The 24,654-nt window shown below is 46.5% G+C and overlaps 1 protein-coding gene across 7 annotated transcripts in view; it reads left to right on the forward strand.

Moving 5' to 3' along the window:
* The window catches only part of DOP1B (DOP1 leucine zipper like protein B), a 137,610-nt gene that overhangs the window by 63,317 nt on the left and 49,639 nt on the right, over positions 1–24,654 (forward strand). For all 7 annotated transcript variants that reach the window (XR_010154595.1, XR_002941048.3, XR_010154596.1 and 4 more), the window contains exons 11-18: positions 2,921–3,040; positions 5,268–5,370; positions 7,389–7,580; positions 10,131–10,815; positions 12,490–12,761; positions 16,958–17,110; positions 18,315–18,415; positions 19,469–19,659. Coding sequence is in view for 3 of the 7 variants with exons in the window: in XM_531552.9 (XP_531552.5) it covers positions 2,921–3,040; positions 5,268–5,370; positions 7,389–7,580; positions 10,131–10,815; positions 12,490–12,761; positions 16,958–17,110; positions 18,315–18,415; positions 19,469–19,659 (1,817 nt within the window). In the remaining 4 variants the exon portion in view is untranslated. The remainder of the gene's footprint in view (positions 1–2,920; positions 3,041–5,267; positions 5,371–7,388; positions 7,581–10,130; positions 10,816–12,489; positions 12,762–16,957; positions 17,111–18,314; positions 18,416–19,468; positions 19,660–24,654) is intronic.

Raw genomic sequence — 24,654 nt, forward strand, 5'->3', positions numbered from 1 at the left:
GCATTTACTGATATTTGAAAGATCAAGAAAAAAGGTGTCACACGTAATCCTAGCACTCTTCAGAGAAAACCATAAAACATTTTTACTTCTTTCTAGATTTCTACTACATACATAAATACATAGATGCCTGTCTTTTATTTTAAAGGTAGAATTACACCAGTTATTTAGTTGCTTGGGGTTTTCTTTTTGTTTTCTTGTTGGTTTGCTTGTTTGGTTTTGAGACAGGGTCACCCAGGCTGGAGTGCAGTGGCGTGAACATGGCTCTCTGCAGCCTCAGTCTCCTGGGCTCAAGCGATCCTCACGCCTCAGCCCCTTAAGTAGCTGGGACTACAGACATGCACCACCATGCCCAGCTAATTTTTTTGTGTGTGTGTGTGGAGATGAGGTTTCACCATGTTGCTCAGGCTGGTCTCAAACTCCTGAGCTCAAGCAATCTGCCCACCTCAGCTTTTCAAAGTGCTAGGATTATAGGTGTGAGCCGCCATGCCTGGCACTCTCTGGAGTGTCACTCTCCAGCATGACAAGGTCTCACTCTGTCTCCCAGGCTAGAGCACAGCGGCACCATCAATGGTCACTGCAGCCTTGAACTCCTGGGATCAAGCGATCCTCACACCTCAGCTTCCCAAGTAGCTACGACTATAGGCACACACAACCACACCTGGCTAATTTTTAATTTTTCTGTAGAGACAAGGTCTTGCTATGTTGCACAGGCTGGTCTTGAATTCCTGGCCTCAAGCAGTCCTCCTGCCTCAGCCTCCCAAACTGCTGGGACTACAGGTGTGAGCCACTGTGCCCGGCCACTGCTTGTTTTTTAAAATGCAAGTTGTGAGTAGCTCTACACTATTCTCCTATGGGATTAGTTGCCTTAGATTTTTTGTTAAAGATTTATCATTTATTTAAGGCCAAGTGCAGTGGCTCACGCCTGTAATTTCAGCACTTTGGGAGGCCAAGGCAGGCGGATCACTTGAGGTCAGGAGTTCAAGACCAGCCTGGCCAACATGACAAAACCTGGTCTCTACAAAAAAAATACAAAGGTTAGCCGGGTGTGGTGGCGCATGCCTGTAGTCCCAGCTACTTGGGAGGCTGAGGCATGAGAATTGCTTGAACCTGGGAGGTGGAGGCTGCAGTGAGCCAAGATCGTGCCACTGCACTCCAGCCTGGGCGACAGAGCGACACTTCATCTCAAAAAATAAATAAAAATAATAAATCCTGACTGACCAATTTCTTATTGATTGACTTTTAGACAGTTTCTGCTTTTTCAGTTTTGTTTGTTTGTTTGCTTTTGAGACAGAGTCTTGCTCTGTTGCCCAGGCTGGAGTGCAGTGATGTGGTCTTGGCTCACTGCAACTCCACCTCCCAAGTTCAAGTGATTCTCCTGCCTCAGCCTCCTGAGTAGCTGGGATTACAGGCACCTGCCACCACTCCCGGCTAATTTTTTGTATTTTTAGTGGAGATGGGGTTTTCACCATGTTGGCTAGGCTGGTCTCGAATTCCTGACCTCGTGATCCACCTGCTTCAGCCTCCCAAAGCACTGGGATTACAGGCATCAGCCACTGCGCACAGCCTGTTTGTTTGTTTTTGAGACGGAGTCTCGCTCTGTACCCAGCCTGGAGTGCGGTGGCGCCATCTCGGCTCATTGCAACCTCCACCTCCTGGGCTAAAGCAATTTTCGTGCCTCAGCCTCCCGAGTAGCTGGGATTACAGATGCCCACTATCATATCTGGCTAATTTTTATGTTTTTAGTAGTGACAGAGTTTTGCCATGTTTGCCAGGCTGGTCTCAAACTCCTGACCTCAAGGGTTCTGCCTGCCTCGGCCTCCCAAAGTGCTGGGATTGCAGGTGTGAACTACCACACCCGGCCTTTTTCAGTATTTTTTAATGGCCATTTAGTGGTACACTTCTGCACACATCTATGTAGCTGTGCAGGGATTTCGGTAGGATAAATTTCTTGAATAAATTTCCTGAGCCATAGAAGATAAAATTTAAGGCTGGGTGCTATGGCTTACGCCTGTAATTCCAGCACTTTGGGAGGCTGAGGCAGGTGGATCACTTGAGGTCAGGAGTTTGAGACCAGCCTGGCCAACATCACGGTGAAACCCCGTCTCTACTAAAAATACAAAACTTAGCTGGACGTGGTGGTGCACGTCTGTAATCCATCCTAGCTACTCGGGAGGCTGAGGCAGGAGAATCGCTTGAACCTGGGAGGCAGAGATTGCAGTGAGCCGAGATTGTGCCACTGCACTCCAGCCTAGGAAACAGTGAGACTGTGTCTCAAAAAAAAAAAAAAGAAGATAAACATTTAAAATCTTGGCTGAATTTCCCTGCTGAATATCCATGTACCATGTTATCCCACCAGTAGAGTATGGACTAAAACTGATTTTCTGTACAAATTCTTTTTACAGTAGCTCTGAAATTATTATTATTTTATTTTTATTTTTATTTTTTGAGACAGAGTCTCACTCTGTCATCCAGGCTGGAGTGCAGTGGCTCAATCTCAGCTCACTGCAACCTCCGCCTCCCACGTTCAGGCGATTCTCCCACCTCAGCCTCCTGAGTACCTGGGATTACAGGTATCCGCCATCATGCCCTGCTAATTTTTGTATTTTTGTAGAGACAGGGTTTCACCATGTTGGTCAAGCTGGTGCACCCACCTCAGCCTCCCAAAGTGCTGTGATTACAGGTGTGAGCCACCGCACCCAGCTCTGAAATTTATTTTTAAGAGACTGTATCAATATAAATATTGTTTACGATGGCATTATGCAAACACATTATAAGAACAGTAATATTTTCATTTTTATCAGGGTGTGTCAGCTTCTCTAGAAATAAGTTGCAGATGGTGAAATCAATTACAGGTTTTTGGACACTTTGTAATTCAGGATTTTTTTATAGACATATTTATTCATGTCCTCCCCTTTTACAGTGCAATCAAGGAAAACAGAAATGCCTCTGAGATAGTCAAAACGGTAAATTTGCTGATAACTTCTCTAAGCACAGACTTTCTCTGGGATTATATGACAAGGTGTTTTGAGGAATGCTTTAGGTAAGTATGCAGTTCAAGAATGCAGAATATTTAGGAAGGATGAGAGGGTTTAATAATTTTGTAGCTGCTTAGAATATCAGATTATATATAAGTAGCTGAAGCTGAGTAGTCTTTCCTGAGTTTTAAAATTCAACTAAAACAGGATTGGAAAGAATTCACTTAAGATTCTAGCAGAATAAAAACATCTCCAATAAGAAGGTTCACATAATCTTTGCCATGTAATTCTGAAGCTGCTTTAAAAGTCTAACTTTAGAAAATCCTCAGCGCATTTTCTGGTTACATTCATCAAATCAGCTTTCCTCTCCTGGCTGCCCGATCTATTGAAAGCAGCTTAGTTTTGTGGCTTTGTGACTGGATAGAGTGTTTTTGAAACTCTTGCTGAAATGAATGTAACTGGTCAGATAAAAGCATTAATGTTTTAAGCTACTATAATCAGCTTTACCATCTCTTTTAACCGGGTGAATTGCACCACCCGTAAATTGTTTGCAGTGGCGTACCCCAGGAATACCGAGCTTTCCTGGAGAGCCCTTTCCCATGCCATTTTCTTTACGGGAGGAATAAGGTCATGTCTCAAACCCTGTTTTGTCCTGAGGCATGCTGTAAAACTTATTTCTTGTTCATCTCCACTATAATGCTCTTGGCTGTTTCAGAGTCTTACTTCTCAGCTGCTACCACTACACTTTTCTGCCCAAATAAGCTCACAACCCTGGGAAAAATAAGTTAATTGCAATTGGATCCACAGGCAACAGCAAGGCCATATTATATTGAGGTTAGAGTATGCTTTGGTCAGCCTGGTTGTTATGTTATTTTTTATTTTATGACGGAGTCTCTCTCTGTCACCGAGACTGGAGTTCACTGGCACGATCCCAGCTCACTGCAACCTCTGCCTCCCAGGTTCAAGCGATCCTCCCATCCTGGCCTCCTAAATAGCTGAGACTACAGGCTCAGCCTCCCGAGTAACTGTGACTACAGGTGCACGCCACCACACCCAGCTAATTTTTGTATTTTTAGTAGAGACGGGGTTTCACCATGTTGGCCAGGCTGGTCCCAAACTCCTGACCTCAAGTGATCCACCCGCCTTGGCCTCCCAAATTGCTGGGATTACAGGCATGAGCCGCCGCATCTGGCCATCCTGGTTATTTAAAAAAAAAAAAAAAAAAAAAAAGAATAAAATGTTTCTACCCAGATAGAGCTGACTCTCCATCTTTGCAACATTTTGTCCTCTTTTCATCCCAGAGTTAATCCCTGTCCTGAGATTAATGTCTGTCTTCAGTATAACATGGCTTTGCTGTTGCCTGTGGATCCTATTACAGTTAATTTATTCATCCCAGGGTTATGAGATGAAAAGCAATAGATACTTTTTAACTTACCCATTTATCTAGTAGCCTGTTTATTTTAAAAGAAGTCTTGAATTTCAGTATAAGATAAGCAACTAACAATAGTTGATTGGTGGGGTTACACTTCTCTACAGAAGCTGAAACTTTCTAGGCAACTCAGGTGCTGATAAACTCCTGGAATTACTTGGAGAGGAGTAGTCCCAGGCCACTCCTACAGCAGGGTGAACAGCCATGTGGACTGTGGTGTTCTCCAGCCCAGCCTCGTTCCCTTGGATCGTGCTTTTGGGCTTGGACTGGGGACTTGGGATTACATCTGTCGATGGTACTCCAGGTCTCCTGGGAGACACCTGAATTGGTAGAGTTCAAGTCAGAGGGAATCTGTTTGGACACCAACAGATTCAGGACACTTATTGACACTTCTACATGTTAGATACTTTTAGTCACCAAAATTTAGTTATGAGAACTACAAAAGCTGTCTTCCATTATGTTTGAAGTAGAATAACGTTACTGGAAATTGTAAGAAATGCTTGGACTTACCGCAGGAAGAAGAATTGATTTTTTTTTTTTTTTTTCTGAGACAGAGTCTTGCTCTGTCACCCAGGCTGGAGTGCAGTGGTGCGATCTTGTCTCACTGCAACCTCTGCCTCCCGGGTTCAAGTAATTCTCATGCCTCAGCCTCCCAAGTAGCTAGGACTACAGGCGTGGGCCACCACTCCTGGCTAATTTTTTTGTACTTTAGTAGAGATGGGGTTTCACCATGTTGCCCAGGCTGGTCTCAGACTCCTGAGCTCAGACAGTCCACCCATCTCGGCCTCCCAAAGTGTTAAGATTATAGGTGAGAGCCTCCATGCCTGGCCGAAGAATGGATTTTTCTTTGCTGTGATTTATAGACCAGTGAAGCAGCGTTACAGCGTGAGGAACAGCGTCAGCCCTCCCCCCACGGTCTCGGAGCTCTGCACCCTCCTGGTCTTCCTGCTGGATGTCATTCCCTTGGTGAGTGCTGGGGAAGGGACATCTCAACGCCTGCTATTATTTACATTCTTACTGGTGGTGATGGCCTGCTTTATCAACCTCACATTACTGAAAATGTTTTACATAAATATGCAACACTGTTTTGATGTTTGTTTTGGCATAAAAGATATAGCTGGATGTAATCTCTTAAATTTTTAATGCCTTATTTAAAAGGGGCTATAACTTTTGGGCCAGTTGTAAGTGGGCAAAGCTGAAGTTAGGTCAACCAGCTGATGAACTGGGTATCATTCCCGTACTACAGTTACTTTAGGGAAAGAGTCAATACATTTCCTAGTTAAAATTGTGCTGTTGGCTAATTTTCTCAAAGGAAACTAATTTCCTTAATATAGAAACGTGCCAATTTTATTTTTTATTAGAAAGTGTAAAGCCACTTGCAAGGAGAGGAGTAACATCCTTGATTTGTCTAGATCAAACTGAAATACCGAGCCTAGCTCTGTGGTATGCGCTCGTAATTCCCAGCTACTCAGGAGGCTGAGATCGGAGCATTGCTTGAGCCCAGGAATTTGAGACCAGCCTGGACAGCATAACATGATCCAGACTCAAACAAAAACAATAGAAATGTTCTTTTCTTTTCTCTGTCTCTCTCTCTCTTTTTTTTTTTTTCTCCTGTGACAGAGTTTTGCTCTTGTTGTCCAGGCTGGAGTGCAATGATGTGATCTCGGCTCACTGCAACCTCTGCCTCTGGGGTTCAAGTGATTCTCCTGCCTCGGCCTCCCAGGTAGCTGGGATTACAGGCACCTGCCACTACGCCCAGCTAATTTTTTGTATTTTTAGTAGAGACAGGGTTTCACCATATTGGCCAAGCTGGTCTTGAACTCCTGACCTCAGGAGATCCACCAGCCTCGGCCTCCCAAAGTGCTGGGATTACAGATATGAGCCACCATGCCCATCCTCTTTTCTCTTTTTTGAGATAGAGCCTCACTGTCACCCAGGCTGGAGTGCAGTGGCATGATCTCAGCTCACTGTAGCCTCATCCTCCCAGGCTCAAGCAATCCTCCCACCTCAGCCTCCCAAGTGTCTGAGACCACAGGCATGTGCCACCACATCTGGATAGTTTTAGTATTTTTTGTAGAGATGGGGTCTCACTGTGTTGCCCAGGCTGGTCTCGAACTCCTGAGCTCAAGCAATCTCCCTGCATCAGCCTCCCAAGGTGCTGGCTGGGATTATAGGCATGAGCCACTACGCCTAGTCTTCTTTTGTTTTCTGATTTGAAAATTAATGTGGTATGGTGGCTCACGTCTGTAATCCCAGCACTTTGGGAGGCCGAGGTGGGCGGATCACGAGGTCAGGAGATTGAGACCACCCTGGCTAACACGGTGAAACCCCGTCTCTACTAAAAAAAATACAAAAAGTTAGCCGGGTGTGGTGGCGGGCGCCTGTAGTCCCAGCTACTCAGGAGGCTGAGGCAGGAGAATGGCGTGAACCTGGGAGGCAGAGCTTGCAGTGAGCCGAGATCACACCACTGCACTCCAGCCTGGGCGACAGAGTGAGACTTCATCTCAAAAAAATAAATAAATAAATAAATAAAATAAAATAAAATAAAAAAGAAAATTAATGTGGGTCAGGCACGGTGGCTCACGCCTGTAATTCCAGCACTTTGGGAGGCCAAGGTGGATGGATCACAAAGTCAGGAGATCAAGACCATCTTGGTTAATACGGTGAAACCCCATCTCTACTAAACATACAAAAAATTAGCCGGGCGTGGTGGCAGGCACCTGTAGTCCCAGCTACTCGGGAGGCTGAGGCAGGAGAATGGCGTGAACCCGGGAGGCGGAGCTTGCAGTGAGCCGAGATCGCGACACTGCACTCCAGCCTGGGCTACAGAGCAAGACTCTGTCAAAAAAAAAGAAAGAAAGAAAGAAAGAAAATTAGTGTGAAATTTATGCCCTAAAAAATTGAATTAGATGCCATTTTGAGATGCATTGTTTTTCTGATTGTGAACCAACATTGTGGGGTTAACCTACACGTTTATTTCACAGGAACTTTACTCTGAGGTGCAAACCCAGTATCTCCCTCAGGTGCTCGGCTGCCTGGTGCAGCCTCTTGCTGAGGACATGGAGGCCTTAAGTTTACCTGAACTCACGCATGCCTTGAAGACGTGTTTCAAGGTGCTCAGCAAAGTCCAGATGCCTCCTTCCTACCTCGACACGGAGTCCACCAGCGGAACCTCGGTGTGTCCTCTGAGGGGCAGAAATGGTTCTGGGGGCTAAAAGCAGCTTATACCTTCCTGGGAGTAGAAAGTCTTTAGGGTTGGTTAGGATAGGAATAAAGATGAGAAGATACCCAGGTGATATGTCAAATATGCTTGTAAAACCCTCACTTTAAAAGGTTTTAGCACCTGGCATGGTGCAATGGCTCACACCTGTAATACCAACACTTTTGGAGGCTGGGGCAGGAGGATTGCTTGAGCCCAGGAGTTCGAGACCAGCCTGGGCAACATAGCAAGACCTCATCTCTCTACAAAATAAAAATTAGGCCAAGTACAGTGGCCCACACCTGTAATCCCAGCACTTTGGCAAGCCAAGGCGGGTGGATCTCCTGAAGTCAGGAATTCAAGACCAGCCCAACCAACATGGCAAAACCCCATCTCTATTAAAAATACAAAAATTAGCCAGGCATGGTGGCACATGCCTGTAGTCCCAGTTACTTGGGAGGCTGAGGCTGGAGAATCTCTTGAACCTGGGAGGCGGAGGTTGCAGTGAGCCATCACGCCACTGCACTTAAGCCTGGGCAACAGAGCAAGACTCCGTTTCAAAAAAAAATAAAATAAAAATAAGGGCTGGGCGCGGTGGCTCACGCCTGTAATCCCAGCACTTTGGGAGGCCGAGGTGGGCAGATCATGAGGTCAGGAGATCGAGACCATCCTGGCTAACATGGTGAAACCCTGCCTCTACTAAAAATACAAAAAATTAGCCGGGTGCGGTGGCGGGCGCCTGTAGTCCCAGCTACTCAGGAGGCTGAGGCAGGAGAACAGCGTGAATCCAGGAGGCAGACCTTGCAGTGAGCCGAGATAGTGCCACTGCAGTCCAGCCTAGGCGAAAAAGTGAGACTCTGTCTCAAAATAAATAAATAAAATAAAATAAAATAAAATAAAAAGGCATGGTGGTGTTCACCTGTAGTTCCATCTACTCAGGAGGCTGAGGTGGGAGGATCGCTTGAGCCCAACAGGTTGAGGCTGCAGTGAGCCATGATTGCACGGCTGCACTCCAGCCTGAGTGAGAGCAAGACCCTGTCTCTACAAAAAAAATTTTTTAAGTTTAGCACCCTTTGTTTCACCCATTCTCATGCTACTTGCCTGCTCTGTAACTGCAGTTAATGATTAGATATAGTTAATAACTATGTAACTACAGTTAATGGGCTAGTTATAACTAGCCTTGCAGACTGTTTTATGTGTGTGTTTGTGGCATGTGATTTTGGTTATTTCGAATATAAGCGAGATGAGGTACTGGATTAGTTTGCTGGGACTGCCATAATAAAGTACCACAGACTGGGTGGCTTCCACAACAGACATTTGTTTTCTCATGGTTTTGAAGGCCAGGGCCTGACAGGAAGGTGTCAGCAAGGTTGGCACCCCCTAAGTGCACTGGGGAAAAAGAGTCTGTCTCATGCCTCCCCCGAGCTTCTGGTGGTTTGCTGGCAATATTCAGCATTCCTCGGCTTGTCCAGGCATCAGCCCAGTCTCGGCCTTTATGTTCACTTGGCCGTCAACCTGTGTGCATGTCTGTCTCTGTGTCCAGATCTCTCCTTTTTATAAATCCAGTCCTACTGGATTTGGGCCCACTCTAATGATCTCATCTTAATTGGATCATCTGCAGAGACTCTATTTTCAAATTAAGGTCACATTCACAGGTACTGGGAGTTAGGACTTCAACCTATTTTTGGGGGACACCGTTCAACCCATAACATACACTATTCTCTGACTTGCTTTACCTTTTTTTTTTTTTTTTTTTTGAGACAGAGTCTTTCTCTGTCGCCCAGGCTGGAGTGCAGTGGCATGATTTTGGCTCACTGCAACCTCCACCTCATGGGTTCAAGCGATTCTCCTGCCTCAGCCTCCCAAGTAGCTGGGATTACAGGCACCCACCACCATGCCTGGCTAATTTTTTGTATTTTTAGTAGAGATGGGGTTTCACCATGTTGGCCATGCTGGTCTTGAGCTCCTGACCTCAGGAGATCCACCCACCTCATCCTCCCAAAGTGCTGGGATTACAGGCATGAGCCACCACACCTGGCCTCATTTTATTTCTTCATACCTTTATTTTACCCTCAGCTCAGTTTCCTCATTCATATTTGTTAATTTGTCGGAAACAGTTCTCGCTCTGTTGTCCAGAGAATTGTGGCAGGTGATCCGCCCGCCTCAGCCTCCCTAAGTGCTGGGATTACAGGCTTGAGCCACCGCGCCTGGCAGAAACAATTCTTAAACAACTTTTTTGAACTCTAAAGGGGTTATATATTTAGACAAAAACACAAGAAAAATAGGCCCAAAAGCCAGCCTCCCCAGAGAGCATGTGGGTGTACCAGCCTCCTCTTTGCTACCCACCGCTCTCCTTCTCCTGCTTTGGGTGCCTCCTAAATTTCATTATACACTTAACACAGGGATTCTCTAGTCTAGAGAGTGATGATTTTGAAAAACAGAATTGAAATACATTCATGATTTCAACTGATACTTAAATAGCTTGGTGTTAAGAGATGCACAATTCACATCTTTTTATTTTTTACAGAGTCCAGTAAAAGGTGAAAATGGCAAAATAATTTTGGAAACAAAGGCAGTGATTCCCGGTGACGAAGATGCTTCGTTTCCCCCTCTGAAGTCTGAGGACAGTGGGATCGGGCTCAGTGCCTCGTCACCGGAGCTCTCTGAGCACTTGAGGGTTCCTCGAGTTTCTCTGGAAAGGGACGATGTTTGGAAGAAGGGCGGGAGCATGCAGAGGACGTTTCTTTGTATCCAAGAGCTAATCGCCAACTTTGCCAGCAAGAACATTTTTGGAGTACAGCTGACAGCGTCAGGAGAAGAAAGCAAGTCCGAGGAGCCTGCAGGGAAGAGGGACAGGGATGGGACGCAGAGCCTGGCAGCCAATGATTCCAGCAGGAAGAACTCTTGGGAGCCCAAGCCCATCACTGTGCCTCAGTTCAAGCAGATGCTTTCAGACTTGTTCACAGCACGAGGGTCTCCATTCAAGACAAAAAGTTCAGAGTCACCATCGTCTTCGCCCAGCAGCCCTGCCAGGAAAAACGGGGGAGAATGGGATGTTGAGAAGGTGGTCATTGACCTGGGGGGTTCCAGGGAGGAACGCAGGGAGGCCTTTGCCGCCGCCTGCCACCTGCTGCTGGATTGTGCCACTTTCCCTGTCTACCTGTCCGAGGAAGAGACCGAGCAGCTCTGTGCAACGCTCTTCCAGCTGCCAGGTGAGAGGCAGCCCTGCCGAAGTCCCTCTTTGGGAATCATACGATGAGGCGATTGACGTGGGTGGAACATCCCCTATCCACAATGCTAGGGACCAAAAGTATTTTGGATTTCGGACTTTTTTCAGATTTTTGGAATATTTGCCTTACACTTACCGGTTCAGCATTCCTAATCCAGAAATCCAAAATCCAAGAGCTCCAGTGACTGTTTCCTTCGAGCATCATGTCAGTGCTCATAAGGTTTCAGATTTTGGATTTGGAATTTTCAGATTAGAGATTCTCAACCTATATTTAAAGACTAGCTAAAATTGTGTAAGCCAAGAAGGTGCTATTGGCCTCATTTGTTCCCTTCCTCATTTGTAATTAGTACATTTTTGACTTGTGTCTCACTACATGGCAAAGTGGTAAGGGTGGGGCCTATGTTTTTAAACCCTGGGTGTCCAGCACAGCCCATCAGAAGACCTAGAACATGAGTGGCATTCAGTGATAGTAAATAGACTATTTCATGATACCTGTTGATAAAGTTTTTTTTGTGTTGGGTTTTTTTGTTTTTTTTTGTTTTTTTGAGACAGGGTCTGGCTCTGTTGCCCAGGCTGGAGTGTGGTGGCACCAACTCAGCTCACTGCAACCTCCGCCTCCTGGGTTCAAGTGATTCTTCTGCCTCAGCTTCCCCAGTAGCTGGGACTACAGGCACGTGCCACTACGCCCAGCTAATTTTTTTTTTTTTTTTTTTTTTTTGAGACAGCATCTTGCTCTGTCGCCAGGCTGGAGTGCAGTGGCGCGATCTTGGCTCACTACAGCCTCCGCCTCCCGGGTTCAAGTGATTCTCCTACCTCAGCCTCCCAAGTATCTGGAGTTACAGGCACACGCCACCACACCCAGCTAATTTTTGTATTTTTAGTAGAGACAGGGTTTCACCATGTTGGCCAGGATGGTCTCAATCTTTTGACCTCGAGATCCACCCGCCTAGGCCTCCCAAAGTGCTGGGGTTACAGGCGTGAGCCACTGCACCTGGCCCCCTAATTTTCATATTTTTAGTAGAGATGGGGTTTCACCATGTTGGCCAGGCTGGTCTCAAACTCCTGGCCTCATATGATCTGCCCGCCTTGGCCTCCCAAAGTGCTGGGATTACAGGCATGAGCCACTGTGCCTGGCCAATATTTTATATATTGGTTTGCTAGGGCTCCTCTAACAAAGTACCATAAACTGAGAAATTTGTCTCATAGTTCTGGAAGCCAGAAGTCCAAGATCAAGGTGTCAGCAGAGCCATACTCCTCCTCTGAGACCCCGGATGGAATACTTTTTGGCCTCTTCAGCTTCTGGTGCTGGCCGGCAACCCTTGGAGGGCTCCTCACCTTGCAGCTGCATCAGTCCCGTCTCTGCCTTTGTCTTCACAGGGTGTCCTCTGTATGTCCTGTCTTCCCTTGACATGTCCCTCTTATAAGGACACCAGTCATATTGGATTAGGGCCCACCCTAACAACCTCATCTTAATTTGATTACCTCTGTAAAGACCTTATTTCCAAATAAGTCTCACCAGCAGGAGGTTAGCACACTGCTGTCCAGGTGGATTTCTCAGGGAACTTCCTAGATCTAGGGTGCTGTAGAATCTGCAGACTGGGGACCCATTCTCACGTGGTTCTGCTTGTTTCTGCCTCTCCGGCTGGCTTCCTTTCAGGAGCCGGTGATTCCAGTTTTCCATCTTGGCTGAAGTCCCTCATGACTATTTGCTGCTGTGTGACTGACTGCTACCTCCAGAACGTGGCCATTTCCACTCTGCTGGAAGTGATAAACCATTCCCAGTCCCTGGCGCTTGTCATTGAAGACAAGATGAAACGCTATAAGAGCTCTGGACACAACCCTTTTTTTGGCAAGCTGCAGATGGTGACGGTTCCTCCCATTGCTCCAGGGATATTGAAAGTCATTGCAGAGAAAACAGATTTCTATCAGGTATTTCCCACTGGGAACACTCTTCTTATGGCCTCCTTCTCCCCCTGAGCAAAACTCAGAACCGTATTGCTGGGGATGGGGGCAGTGGCCCACTTCTCTGAGAGTGATATTCTATAGGGCACTGGGCAGAGGCAGTAGCCTTTGGTCTTCCTCTCCCAGCATGTAACTTTCACCCTCCAGGAAAGCTACAGTGAGAGCAACTGGGGCCCCAGTATTCTGGGCCTACCAGGACTGAGTGGAACCCCTGCCTGGGAGTGGGGTCTGGGTGGAGGCAGGGAGCCCATGACTCCTCCACTGCACTCACCTGGATTTAGCCTCCGCCACATCCAGCAGAGGGGTGGGAAGGTGACATGCTGGTGGCCTGCCCCTCCCAGGAGGTGCAAAAGCCCTTGACTGGGAGCTGGGGAAAGAGAGCACCCTTTTGCTTGGCCACATGCACCAGAGTGGATAGTGACGTTTCCATGGAGCTAAGCTGGGGAAGGAAGGAGATGATGAGCAGGTCATGGCTCAAGTGCCGTGACTCTTGCTGCTTTGACCGAAATGTCGTAGGTTTTCCGGAATAAATGTTTCTTTATTTCCTGAATGTCCTTTGGATAATTTCCAGACTCTAAATGGTTGGTTGTTGTTGGTTTTAAAATAATTTTCACCAGTTATGGTTGTGTTGCTTGGGAGAGGGTCCGTCTGTGGAACTCCTCACACCGCTCAGCTTTGGTTCCATGTGGGACACCATCTATGGTGTCAGGTCCTGGGGGAGCTTTTACTTAATTGCTCATTGACTTTTTTTGTTGTTGTTGTTGAGACGGAGTCCCGCTCTGTCGCCCAGGCTGGAGTGCAGTGGCACGATCTCGGCTCACTGCAACCTCTGCCTCCCATGTTCAAGCAATTCTCCTGCCTCAGCCTCCCGAGTAGCTGGGACTACAGGCACCTGCCACCACACCTGGCTAATTTTTGTATTTTTAGTAGAGATGGGGTTTTACCGCATTGGCCAGGCTGGTCTCAAACTCCTGACCTCAGGAGTTTGGGAGGCCCGCCTCAGCCTCCCAAAGTGCTGGGATTATAGGTGTGAGCCACCGTGCCCAGCTGCTTATTGACTTTTGTACCACATTTCTTCTTCCTGGTAGAGTTGAGTCACATTAGATCTTGAATAGACAGAACTTGAAACCAGGACTGGAACCGCTATAAGCAGCAGTGATTAAGCAAGTGTCATCTTGGCCCTACATAGATCAGAGATCAGAAAATTTGGCATATTTACACTATATATAGGCACAGGGGAGAAAAAAGAAGAAAGAATTGAGACCATGAATCTTTGGAAAGGTACTCATAGAATAAAAGTGGCAGCATTAAATACATTCCTTTTATTTTGGGGCAGTGAGGGAAGCTTTTCCAAGTTCTTACTGAAGCCTTGATTTTTACTTTCATTTTCATGTAGTACATATTCAAGTACTTACCATTTGCCTGGCACTAGAGCATACTTTTCTTTTTTTTTTTCCTTGAGACAGAGTCTTGCTCTGTTGCCCAGGCTGGAGTGCAATGGCATGATCTTGGCCTCTGCCTTCTGAATTCAAGCGATTCTCCTGCCTCAGCTTCCCTGGTAGCTGGGACTACAGATGTGCACCCTCACGCCTGGCTAATTTTTGTATATTTAGTAGAGATGGGGTTTTACCATATTGGCCACGCTGGTCTCAAACTCCTGACTTCAAGTGATCCTCCCGCCTCAGCCTCCCAAAGTGCCTTACAGGCGTGAGCCACCGCACCCGGCCAAGAGCATACTTTTTTAATTGACATGTAATAATTGTATATATTTATGGGTACAATTTGATATTCTGACACATTTATACATTGTATGATGATCAAATCATGGTAATTAGCATACCCATCACCTTAAGCATTTATCATTTCTTCGTTGTGAAAACATTCAGAACCCTCTCTTCTAGCAATTTGAAATACACAATGCGTTATTGTTAGCAGTAGTCACCCTACTGTGCAATAGAGTACCAAGATTTATTCCTTGGAGCACACTTTTATGTACTGTACAGTTCTTGAGAGTTGAGGACAGCGGCAGCTAGTGCCTGTCCCTGTTGCAGATGCTGGAACTAGAGACACAGCAACCTTACCCATAGCCAGGACGTGCCCCCAATTCTCAGGCTCCAGACAGGGCTGTTGTCTGATCTTTCAGCCTTTTTTTAATCCTGCGGGAACAGCTCACATACCAGAGTTCCTGCTTCCCACAGTGCAAACAAGAAAAGGTCAGATAGCCCAAGGGTGCCCTGACCTTTCTTATCAGGTAGTGTTGGCAGATTTCAGATAACTAAGACAACACCCAGAACAGAGGAGTAGAGTAAGGTTTAAACATGTGAAGGAAGGCCCGGCGCGGTGGCTCACGCCTGTAATCCCAGCACCCAGCACTTTAGGAGGCTGAGGGCTGCTTGCTTGAGCTCAGGAGTTCGAGACCAGTCTGGCCAACACGGCAAAATCCCATGTCTACAAAAAACAAAAAATACAAAAATTAACCTGGCATGGTGGCACACACCTGTAGTCCCAGCTACTTGGGAGGCTGAGGTGGGAGGATCACTTGAGCCAAGGAGGCAGAGGTTGCAGTGAGTTGACATCGTGCCACTGCACTCCAGCCTGGGGCACATAGTGAGACCCTGCCTCAAAAAATATATATATGAGGGAGTAGGTATGGATTTGTGATCGGCATCAACTCTCAAAAACCTTGCAAAAAATTTTTTTAAACCTTCCAGAAGGGAGTCTCTTGCATATATATTTGCCATAGTGACAGCAAGGAAGTCGGGGGTGGGGGGCGGTCTACGTAGTCAAAAAGTTTTATATCAGAATTCAATTGTAATGTGATTGTTGGAAATCACTTTCCCTTAGAGAAAAAGTAACAAAATAATGGTTAGGAGTTTGAGCCAGTCAGTGGTTAACTTGATCTATGCAGAGAAAGACGGTTTTGTTGAGTAGAAATAAATGGGCCAAAGAAGTTATTTGATCTAAGTTATGCCTAAAATACTCCAGTCTATGAGATATAAACTTCATATAGTCTATAAAGTATAAGAATGTCTTTAGAAATTTAGAAATTTCCCTCCCGGAAGTGGGGACCAGCCCTCCTTCTGGGTCTCACCCTTGTTGGGGCAGGCACTCTGGCTCCTGCTCCCTGCCACTTGGCAAGGGGCTGTAGCCCTTTGCAGACCATGTATGTTTAATGAGCTCAGTTCAGGGCTGGGAAGATGGAGGACACGATTTGGGGGTATAATAGTGTTTTGAAAGTGAGGCAGGCACCTGCCACAGCGTTGTGCAGGGAAAAGGGAAGAGTCAAGTTAGTGGAATTAAAGCTGGTAGGCGTGGCTCTTTATCCATGCTGCGTGGTAACCAATTCGAGCAGACCCCAGAGGTGACCAAGTGCTGTGGAGTTGAACCCCAGAATGAGTGATCTTGACAACCACTGTAAATTCACCAGACTCCCCAGAGGGCGCATCTGTGCATTCCCCAGTGCCTGCTTGGCACCTGCCTGTTGAAAGAATGCTTCAACCCCTCTGGTCCAGTTTCCAGTTAATTCTCTTTCTGAAAGTAATGTTGAGGTTGAGGCAAGAGCTGCAGTGTTCTTAGTCGGCCAGAAACCTCCAGGTTTGACCTCCTATAACATTGCCTGCTGCCTGGATGACTTTGGTGGGTTTTTCCTTTTTTTCTTTTTTCTTTTTCTTTTTCTTTTTTTTTTTTTTTTTTTTTGAGACAGAGTCTCACTCTATTGCCCAGGCTGGAATGTAGTTGCATGATCTCAGGATCTCAGCTCACTGCAACCTCCGCCTCCTGGATTCAAGCGATTCTCCTGCCTCACCCTCCCAAGTAGCTGGGATTACAGGTGCCCGCCGCCACACCTGGCTAATTTTTGTATTTTTAGTAGAGTTGGGGTTTTGCCATGTTGACCAGGCTGGTCTTGAACTCCTGACCTCAGGTGATCTGCCCCACTTCGACCTCCCAAAGTGCTGGGATTACAGGCATGAGCCACCGCTCCCAGCCTTTGGTAGGTTTCTTGCTTTATTTGTTGGTGATTTGTCTCTGGGCATGGAGGATTCTCACATGGCAAATATAGGTGAGAGCCAGTATGTCGGGGCTGGGACTGACTGAGTGAGGATGTGAGCGGATGTTGCCTGTGTTGACCTGGTCCCCCAACGCCTGCCTTTTTCTTGTCCCAGAGGGTGGCTCGTGTGCTTTGGAATCAGCTGAACAAAGAGACCCGGGAGCATCACGTCACCTGCGTAGAATTGTTCTACCGGCTGCACTGCCTGGCCCCTACGGCCAACATCTGCGAGGACATCATCTGCCATGCCCTCCTGGACCCTGACAAGGTGAGCCTTTCTGGCCGCCACCTCCATCCTGCAGCACCCCGGCCCCTGCTGTACGTGCCCTTGGCCAACTGACATCCATTCGGTCGAAGTCTTTCTGGGGCTGAGTGGACATCGTGATTAATAAAATAAGCAGAGGTGTTCTAGGATTTCAGTACTGGAAGGCCACTAGAAGCATGAGCCATTCTTTTTACAGCCCTGGAAATGTGGTTTGTGACCATATTGAGGCTCACCAGGGAAACCTGCCCAAACTTGCTGGGAAACCTGCCCAAACTTGCTGGAAGGACTTGCAGGGCTTCTGCAGGTGTTGGCAAAATAGGCAGTTGTAGGGAATTTATTGTCCCTTTAAGAACTTATTGAAGCAGGGCATGGTGGCTTACACCCGTAATCCCAGCATTTTGGGAGGCTGAGGTGGGAGAAATTGAGGCCAGGAGTTCAAGACCTGCCTGGGTAACATAGTGAGATCCATCTCTACCAAAAATAAATAAATAAATAAGGCTGGGTGCAGTGACTCACGCCTGTAATTCCAGCACTTTGGGAGGCCAAAGCAGGCGGATCACCTGAGGTCAGGAGTTTGAGACCAGCCTGGGCAACATGGTGAAACCCTGTCTGCACTAAAAATACAATATTAGCCAGGCATGGTGGCACATGCCTGTAATCCCAGCTACTCGGGAGGCTGAGGCAGGAGAACCACTTGAATCTGGGAGGCGGAGGTTGCGGTGAGCCGAGATCGCGCCACTGCACTCTGGTTTGGGTGACAGAGCAAGACTCCGTCTCAAAAAATAAATAAAAATAATAATAAACCAATTTAAAAATATATATATATTTTATTGAGAATTTATCGTCCTGGGTCTCCTTTGCAGTCTGTTGTGTGTCCTCATTCTTTAAGACACTTGGGCCTGACACTTGCAAGGAAGCCATGCTCCTTTGTGTTTTCCTTTGGCTGCAGACCACAGGGGTGACCCTGGACTCTAATACTGAGTTCTGAATGTGCTGCTGTGTTAAAGTGAACAATCGGAGAGAGAGGATGCAGGTTCTCCTTTTCCTTCTGGCCGAATCAGTCAAAGGAGAATGCAGTGTCTTTGCTGTGGTTGCTGTCAGTTCTGCTGAAGTCTTTGATCTATTGTTTAAATGGGGTTTATGGTGACTGAAGACAGTGGTCAGTTACAAAACCAAGTTCCTCACTCCCATGTATCTCCTCATCAAGGGAACAAGGCTGGAAGCTCTGTTTAGATTTTCCGTGATCTGGCACCTGACAAGAGAGATCCAAGGCAGTCGAGTAACATCTCACAATCGCTCCTTTGATAGGTGAGGCGGCCTTCGTTATGATCTACCGTTAACTCACGAGGAAACTCCACAGAGGTGCCTGCCCAACGTGTAGGGCTGGGGAGGGAGAGGAGCGTGCAGTTGAAAACATGAACCCATATGACCGGGTGTCGTGGCTTACGCCTGTAATCCCAGCCCTTTGGGAAGCCGAGGCAGGCAGATCACTTGAGGCCTGGAGTTAGAGACCAGCCTGGCCAACATGGTGAAACCCCATCTCTACCAAAAATACAAAAATTAGCTGGGCGTGGTGGTGGGCACCTGTAATCCCAGCTACTTGGGATGGTGAGGCAGTAGAATCACTTGAACCCGGGAGGCAAAGGTTGCAGTGAGCCGAGACCGCGCCGCTCCACTCCAGCCTGGGTGAGAAGAGCGAAACTCCATCTCAAAAAAAGAAAAGCTGACCCCTGCACATGACCCCTCCGAGCACAGCCAGTGGTTCCCATAAACCCCTAAGTGAATTTAGGCCAGACACATGTTAGGAATTTTCTTAATTTGGTTGGGATGTGAGGAATCCTGGCGTGCCCCGGGATCACCCGTGCAGCTTTTACAGCATGCCCCTATGAGGGGACTTTGCAGGGAGGTCAGATGGCCTAGACCTCCCCTGGAGCAGTGACCATACTTGGTGTGTGTGCTTGTCCCATCACTGCCTCATGCTTAAGAGGTGAACTTGATTGCAGCCCATTGTATTCCACATTGTTTTTCCCGAGTGCCTCTGAAACTCTAGGTGTGAGGCCAGGCACTTGGCCTTAGAGACGCCAGCTGATTCTGATGCCTGAGGCCCAGGCCCAGACTCAGATATATAACCCATTTGGGGTGAGGCCTGAGCATTGGGATTTTAAATGCTCCCACTGGTGATTCCAATGCGAAACCAAAGTTGAGTCCCCATTGTCCTCATCCACTTGGGTCTGGAAGTCCAGCTTGGGTGGAGGTCCTAGGGTACCTGTGTTGGGTGACGCCCTATGCCCAGTGTCTGCCACGGTGCCTGGCGCACAGGGGTGGCTGCGAGTGAACTCACTGGTGTGTTTCCCACTGCAGGTCCTTGTTTGTCGTGCTGGACAGCCTGGCCTGCACGGATGGTGCCATCGGTGCGGCAGCCCAGGGCTGGCTGGTGCGTGCGCTCTCCCTCGGGGACGTGGCTCGCATCCTCGAACCCGTGCTCCTGCTGCTGCTGCAGCCAAAAACCCAGAGAACCTCCATCCACTGCCTCAAGCAGGAGAACTCGGCCGGTGAGCAGCCTGCACAGGACCCCAGGGTGAGGGAGGAATGGGTGGGGGGACTGGACCTCAGCAGTGATAGCTGAGAGACTGAGGCCCACTAGGGGGTTTTGTTAGATGCAAATGGTACTTTGTAAATTGTGAGGACTTTGGCAATTTAAGGACCTAGTGATCTAGCATTTAGAACTATTAGGGAGTGGGTTTGCTGTTTTCACTGAAAAACCAGATTGTTTTGTTATTAAAAAAGGAAAGTTGGCCAGGCACGGTGGCTCACAACTGTAATCCTAGCATTTTGGGAGGCTGAGGCAGGTGGATCACCTGAGGTCAGGAGTTCAAGACCAGCCTGGCCAATATGGTGAAACCCCATCTCTACTAAAAATACAAAAATTAGCCGGGCGTGGTGGTACATGCCTGTAATCCCAGCTACTCAGGAGGCTGAGGCAGGAGAATCTCTTGAACCCGGGAGGTAGAGATTGCAGTGAGCTGAGATGGTGCCACTGCACTCCAGCCTGGGTGACAGAGAGAGACTGTCATTCATAAATAAATAAATAAAATAACTTTTATTTGTGAACCTTCAACTACAAGGTAAGTGGTTTATTTTCTATCTGTGCTCTAAGATTCTTTTAGACTATAAAATCTTGTTAATCAGATTATCAGAAATGAAGAAGAAATAAACCTTTCAGTTCAGAGAACTTCCAGAGGCATCTTTAACACAAACATAAAAGAATATAGGTAGAAATTAGGAAAGAAAAGAAAAACTAAATAAGCCTGATGAGTCAATTAAACTTCAATGATTAATATCTAATGCATTTTATGAACTAACATTACTTCCTACAATAGCTGTATTTAATGACTTCACAATTTTCTAAGGGATGGTTTGCAAACTTTGAGTGAGTTTGTTTAGCTTGAGGCAGAAATTTAAAAATAATAATAAGAAGAAGTACTGCATTCATTCCCTCCAAGAAAAGTAACAGACAAGGCTATAAGAAGGTTGTAATGACCTAGTCTAAGAAGGAAAAACCAAGGCCCAGAATGTGGCAAGACAAGGGTTAAAAAGGAAAGAAGGGCTGGACGGTGGCTCACCCCTGTAATCCCAGCACTTTGGGAGGCTGAGGCAGGCAGATCGCGAGGTCAAGAGATCGAGACCATCCTGGCTAACACGGTGAAACCCCATCTCTACTAAAAATACAAAAAATAAGCCGGGCATGGTGGCGGGGGCCTGTAATCCCAGCTACTCGGGAGGCTGAGGCAGGAGAATGGCATGAACCCAGGAGGCAGAGGTTGCAGTGAGCCAAGATCGCACCACTGCACTCCAGCCTGGGCAAAAGAGTGAGACTCCATCTCAAAAAAAAAAAGAAAGAAAAGAAGAACAAGTTTTCCTCTGCCTAGCAAGCTCACTTCAAGGACAGTTATAAGCTAACGCTGTTCGAGAAGTTGAAACCAAAGGAATAAGCTGCAGACACCCCCCTCTCCAGATCAAGGGTGAAGGAAAAAAAAGGACAAATGTCTGTATTTAGCCAGTTCTTGTTTTTTCTTATCCTGTATTTATCTTAATCTTTTTTTTTTTTTTTTTTTTTTTTGAGACAGAGTCTCGCTCTGTCACCCAAGCTGGAGTGCAATGGTGCAATCTCGGCTCACTGCAACCTCCGCCTCCCGGGTTCAAGTGATTCTCCTGCCTCAGCCTCCTGAGTAGCTGGGATTACAGGCATGCACCACCATGCCCGGCTAATATTTTTTTCTTTCTTTCTTTCTTTTTTTTTTTTTTTTTGTATTTTTAGTAGAGACAGGGTTTCACCATGTTGGTCAGGCTGGTCTCGAACTCCTGACCCCAAATGATCCACCCGCCTCAGCCTCCTAAATTGCTGGGATTACAGGCATGAACCACCATGCCTGGCTATCTCAATCTTATCTTACGGAGAAAAGCAGCCCATTAGCTAAGTAAGCAGAGGTGTGTGAAATGGTTTCCTGTCTTTATAAGGCTCCTGGCCTAAACCTCTAACCTCTGGTTTTCCTTTAGGGGAAAAGCTGGCTGCCCTATCAAATAGGAAACATTTTATTGTTCCACATTGTAAGAAAGTAAAACTGAAAGAAGTGTAAACAAAGAACCTTCTTAAAAGTTTGGCTACTATTCATGGCAGCTACATTTTTTAGTATTTCTTTTTCTTTCTGTTTTAAGAGGAAAGCTCTATCTCCACAGTTCCTTGGGCATTATTATTATTATTATTATTGTTATTATTATTGAAGAGTCTCACTCTGTTGCCCAGGCTGGAGTACAATGGCGTGATCCCAAGTCACTGCAGTCTCTGCCTCCCAGGTTCAAGCAATTCTCCTGCCTCAGCCTCCCAAGTAGCTGGGATTACAGGCGCTGGCCACCACAGCCAACTAATTTTTTGTATTTTTAGTGGAGATGGGGTTTCACCATGTTAGCCAGGTTAGGTCTCTAACTCCTGACCTCAAGTGATCCATGCGCCTCTACCTCCCAAAGCGCTGGGATTACAGGTGTGAGCCACCATGCCCAGCCTTAGTTTTTGTATTTTTAGTAGAGATGGGTGTTTCGCCATGTTGGCTAGACTGGTCTTGAACTCCTGAGCTCAAGTGTTCCGCCCACTTCAGCCTTCCAAAATGCTGGGATTACAGGCATGAGCCACTACGCCTGGCCTTCCTTGGGCTTTAAAAGTTCCCCAGCACTACCTTGCTGCTTCCTCTAATCTGTGTTTCCTGCTGACCACAGAAATGGTCTGCCACCTCCGAATAGGAGAGAACATCTTTGCTCTGCCATTTTCTTTCTCTGAAAAAAATGATAAGTGTCCTGCTTACCCCACCCTATTTCTGTAATCCTGTAGAAATCTATTTTTAAAATACTGCTGTGCACTTCAAGCAGCTCATCAATTTCTGATGTCTGATTCTTCTTCATTTCTTGATCTTGCTTAATGTCCATGGCATAGAGTTTTTTTAAAGCTCTTTTGTGTGCCTTTGTCTTGTTTGATCATCCTAAAAACCTTATGAGAATGACAGATTTTTTCTTTTCTTTTTTTTTTTTTTGAGATGGAGTCTCACTCTGTGGCCCAGGCTGGAGTGCAGTGGCGCAATCTTGGTTCATTGCAACCTCTGCCTTCCAGGTTCAAGCCATTCGCCTGCCTCAGACTCCTGAGTAGCTGGCATTACAGGCACGTGCCGCCAGGCCCAGCTAATTTTTGTATTTTTAGTAGAGATGGGGTTTCGCCATGTTGGCCAGACTAGTCTTGAACTCCTGGCCCCAAGTGATCTGCCCACCTCAGCCTCCCAAAGTGCTAGAATTACAGGTATGAGCTACCATGCCCGGCTCATGGCATAGATTTACTGAACAATGCTTATTTAAAATGTTTGGCAATATCAAAGACTTTTGACTCACTTATTTTTTTTTCCTTTTCTTCTTTTTTTTTTTAAATAGGCAGTGGTCAGTGGCCTATTTGACTTCTCCTAAAAAAGACTTGAATATTTTAAAGTGTCATACGTTTTCTGATTATAGAAGTACTAACATGCTTAGTTTTAAAATGGAAATAAGGAGGACATAAAAACCTAAGTGGAAGTCCTTTGTAATGCTAGTTGATAGAACTAGGGATTGTTAATGGTTTGGCAGGTAGTCTCCCAGACTTTTCTAGTGGCTGTGTATTATACATACTCTCTTACTCTCCCCTAACTGGGCTCATTCTATATAATACTCTTCTGCTGCTTGATTTTTTTTTTCCTTTCTTTTTAGAGACGGTCTCACTCTGTTTTCCAAGCTGGAGTGCAGTGACACCATCATAGCTCACTGCAGTCTCGAACTCCTGGGCTCAAGAGACCCTCCTGCCTCAGCCTCCCAAGTAGCTAGGACTACAAGTGTGTGTCACCATACCTAGATAGCTTTTAAATTTTTTCTAGAGATGGAGTTTTTCCACGTTGCCCAGGCTGGTTTGGAACTCTTGGGATCAAGCAATCCTCCTACCTTGGCCTTGGCCTCCCAAACAATCCTCCTACCTTGGTCTCCCACAGTATTGGGATTACAGGCATAATTCACTGTACCTGGCCTGATTTTTCCTTTCCTTTTTTTTTTTTTTTTTTTTTTTTTTTTTTTTTTTTTTTTGAGACAGAGTCTCGCTCTGTTGCCTAGTCTGGAGTGTAGTGGCATGATTTCAGCTCACTGCAACTTCCGTCTTTCAGGTTCAAGTGATTCTCCTGTCTCAGTCTCCCACGCTGGGACTATGGGCACGCACCACCACGTCCAGCTAATTTTTGTATTTTTAGTAGATGGGGTTTCTCCATGTTGGCCAGGCTGGTTTCAAACTCCTAACCTCAGGTGATCTGCCCTCCTAGGCCTCCCAAAGTGCTGGGATTACAGGCATGAGCCACCATGCCACCACACCCAGCCTCCAGTTTGTCTTTATACACATGTGACATTTCAGTGAATATCCACATCCTTATGGCTTTGAAAGTCTTCTACTGACATTTCTGCAGGATACATTTCTGTTTTTTTGTTTTTTAAGACGGAGTTTCGCTCTTGTTGCCCAGGCTGGAGTTCAGTGGCACAATTTCAGCTCACTGCAACCTCTGCCTCCTGGGTTCAAATGATTCTCCTGCCTCAGCCTCCCGAGTAGCTGGAATTACAAGCACCTGCCACCACGCCCAGCTAACTTTTTGTATTTTTAGTAGAGACAGGGTTTCACCATTTTGGCGAGGCTGATCTCGAACTCCTGACCTCCGGTGACCTACCTGCCTTGGCCTCCCAATTGCTGGGATTACAGGTGTGAGCCACTGCACCCGGCCAGGAGACATTTCTTGAAAGAGAATTCCTAGGAAAAAATAATACGTATTTTTAAAAATTGCTCCCCCCCAAAAAGTTAAAATACTTAAGTTTACTATAACAATGTAACTAAATGATCCCATCCTTGAACATTCTGTAAAACCTATCCACCTTCCTTTGTCTACTTTTGTCTGTAATGTAAACCGGACTCTGGTGGTGGTGTTTCATGTGAGAATTTTAGGAAT

The sequence above is a fragment of the Pan troglodytes genome, chromosome 22 (assembly GCF_028858775.2).
Source record: "Pan troglodytes isolate AG18354 chromosome 22, NHGRI_mPanTro3-v2.0_pri, whole genome shotgun sequence".
Taxonomy (NCBI): domain Eukaryota; kingdom Metazoa; phylum Chordata; class Mammalia; order Primates; family Hominidae; genus Pan; species Pan troglodytes.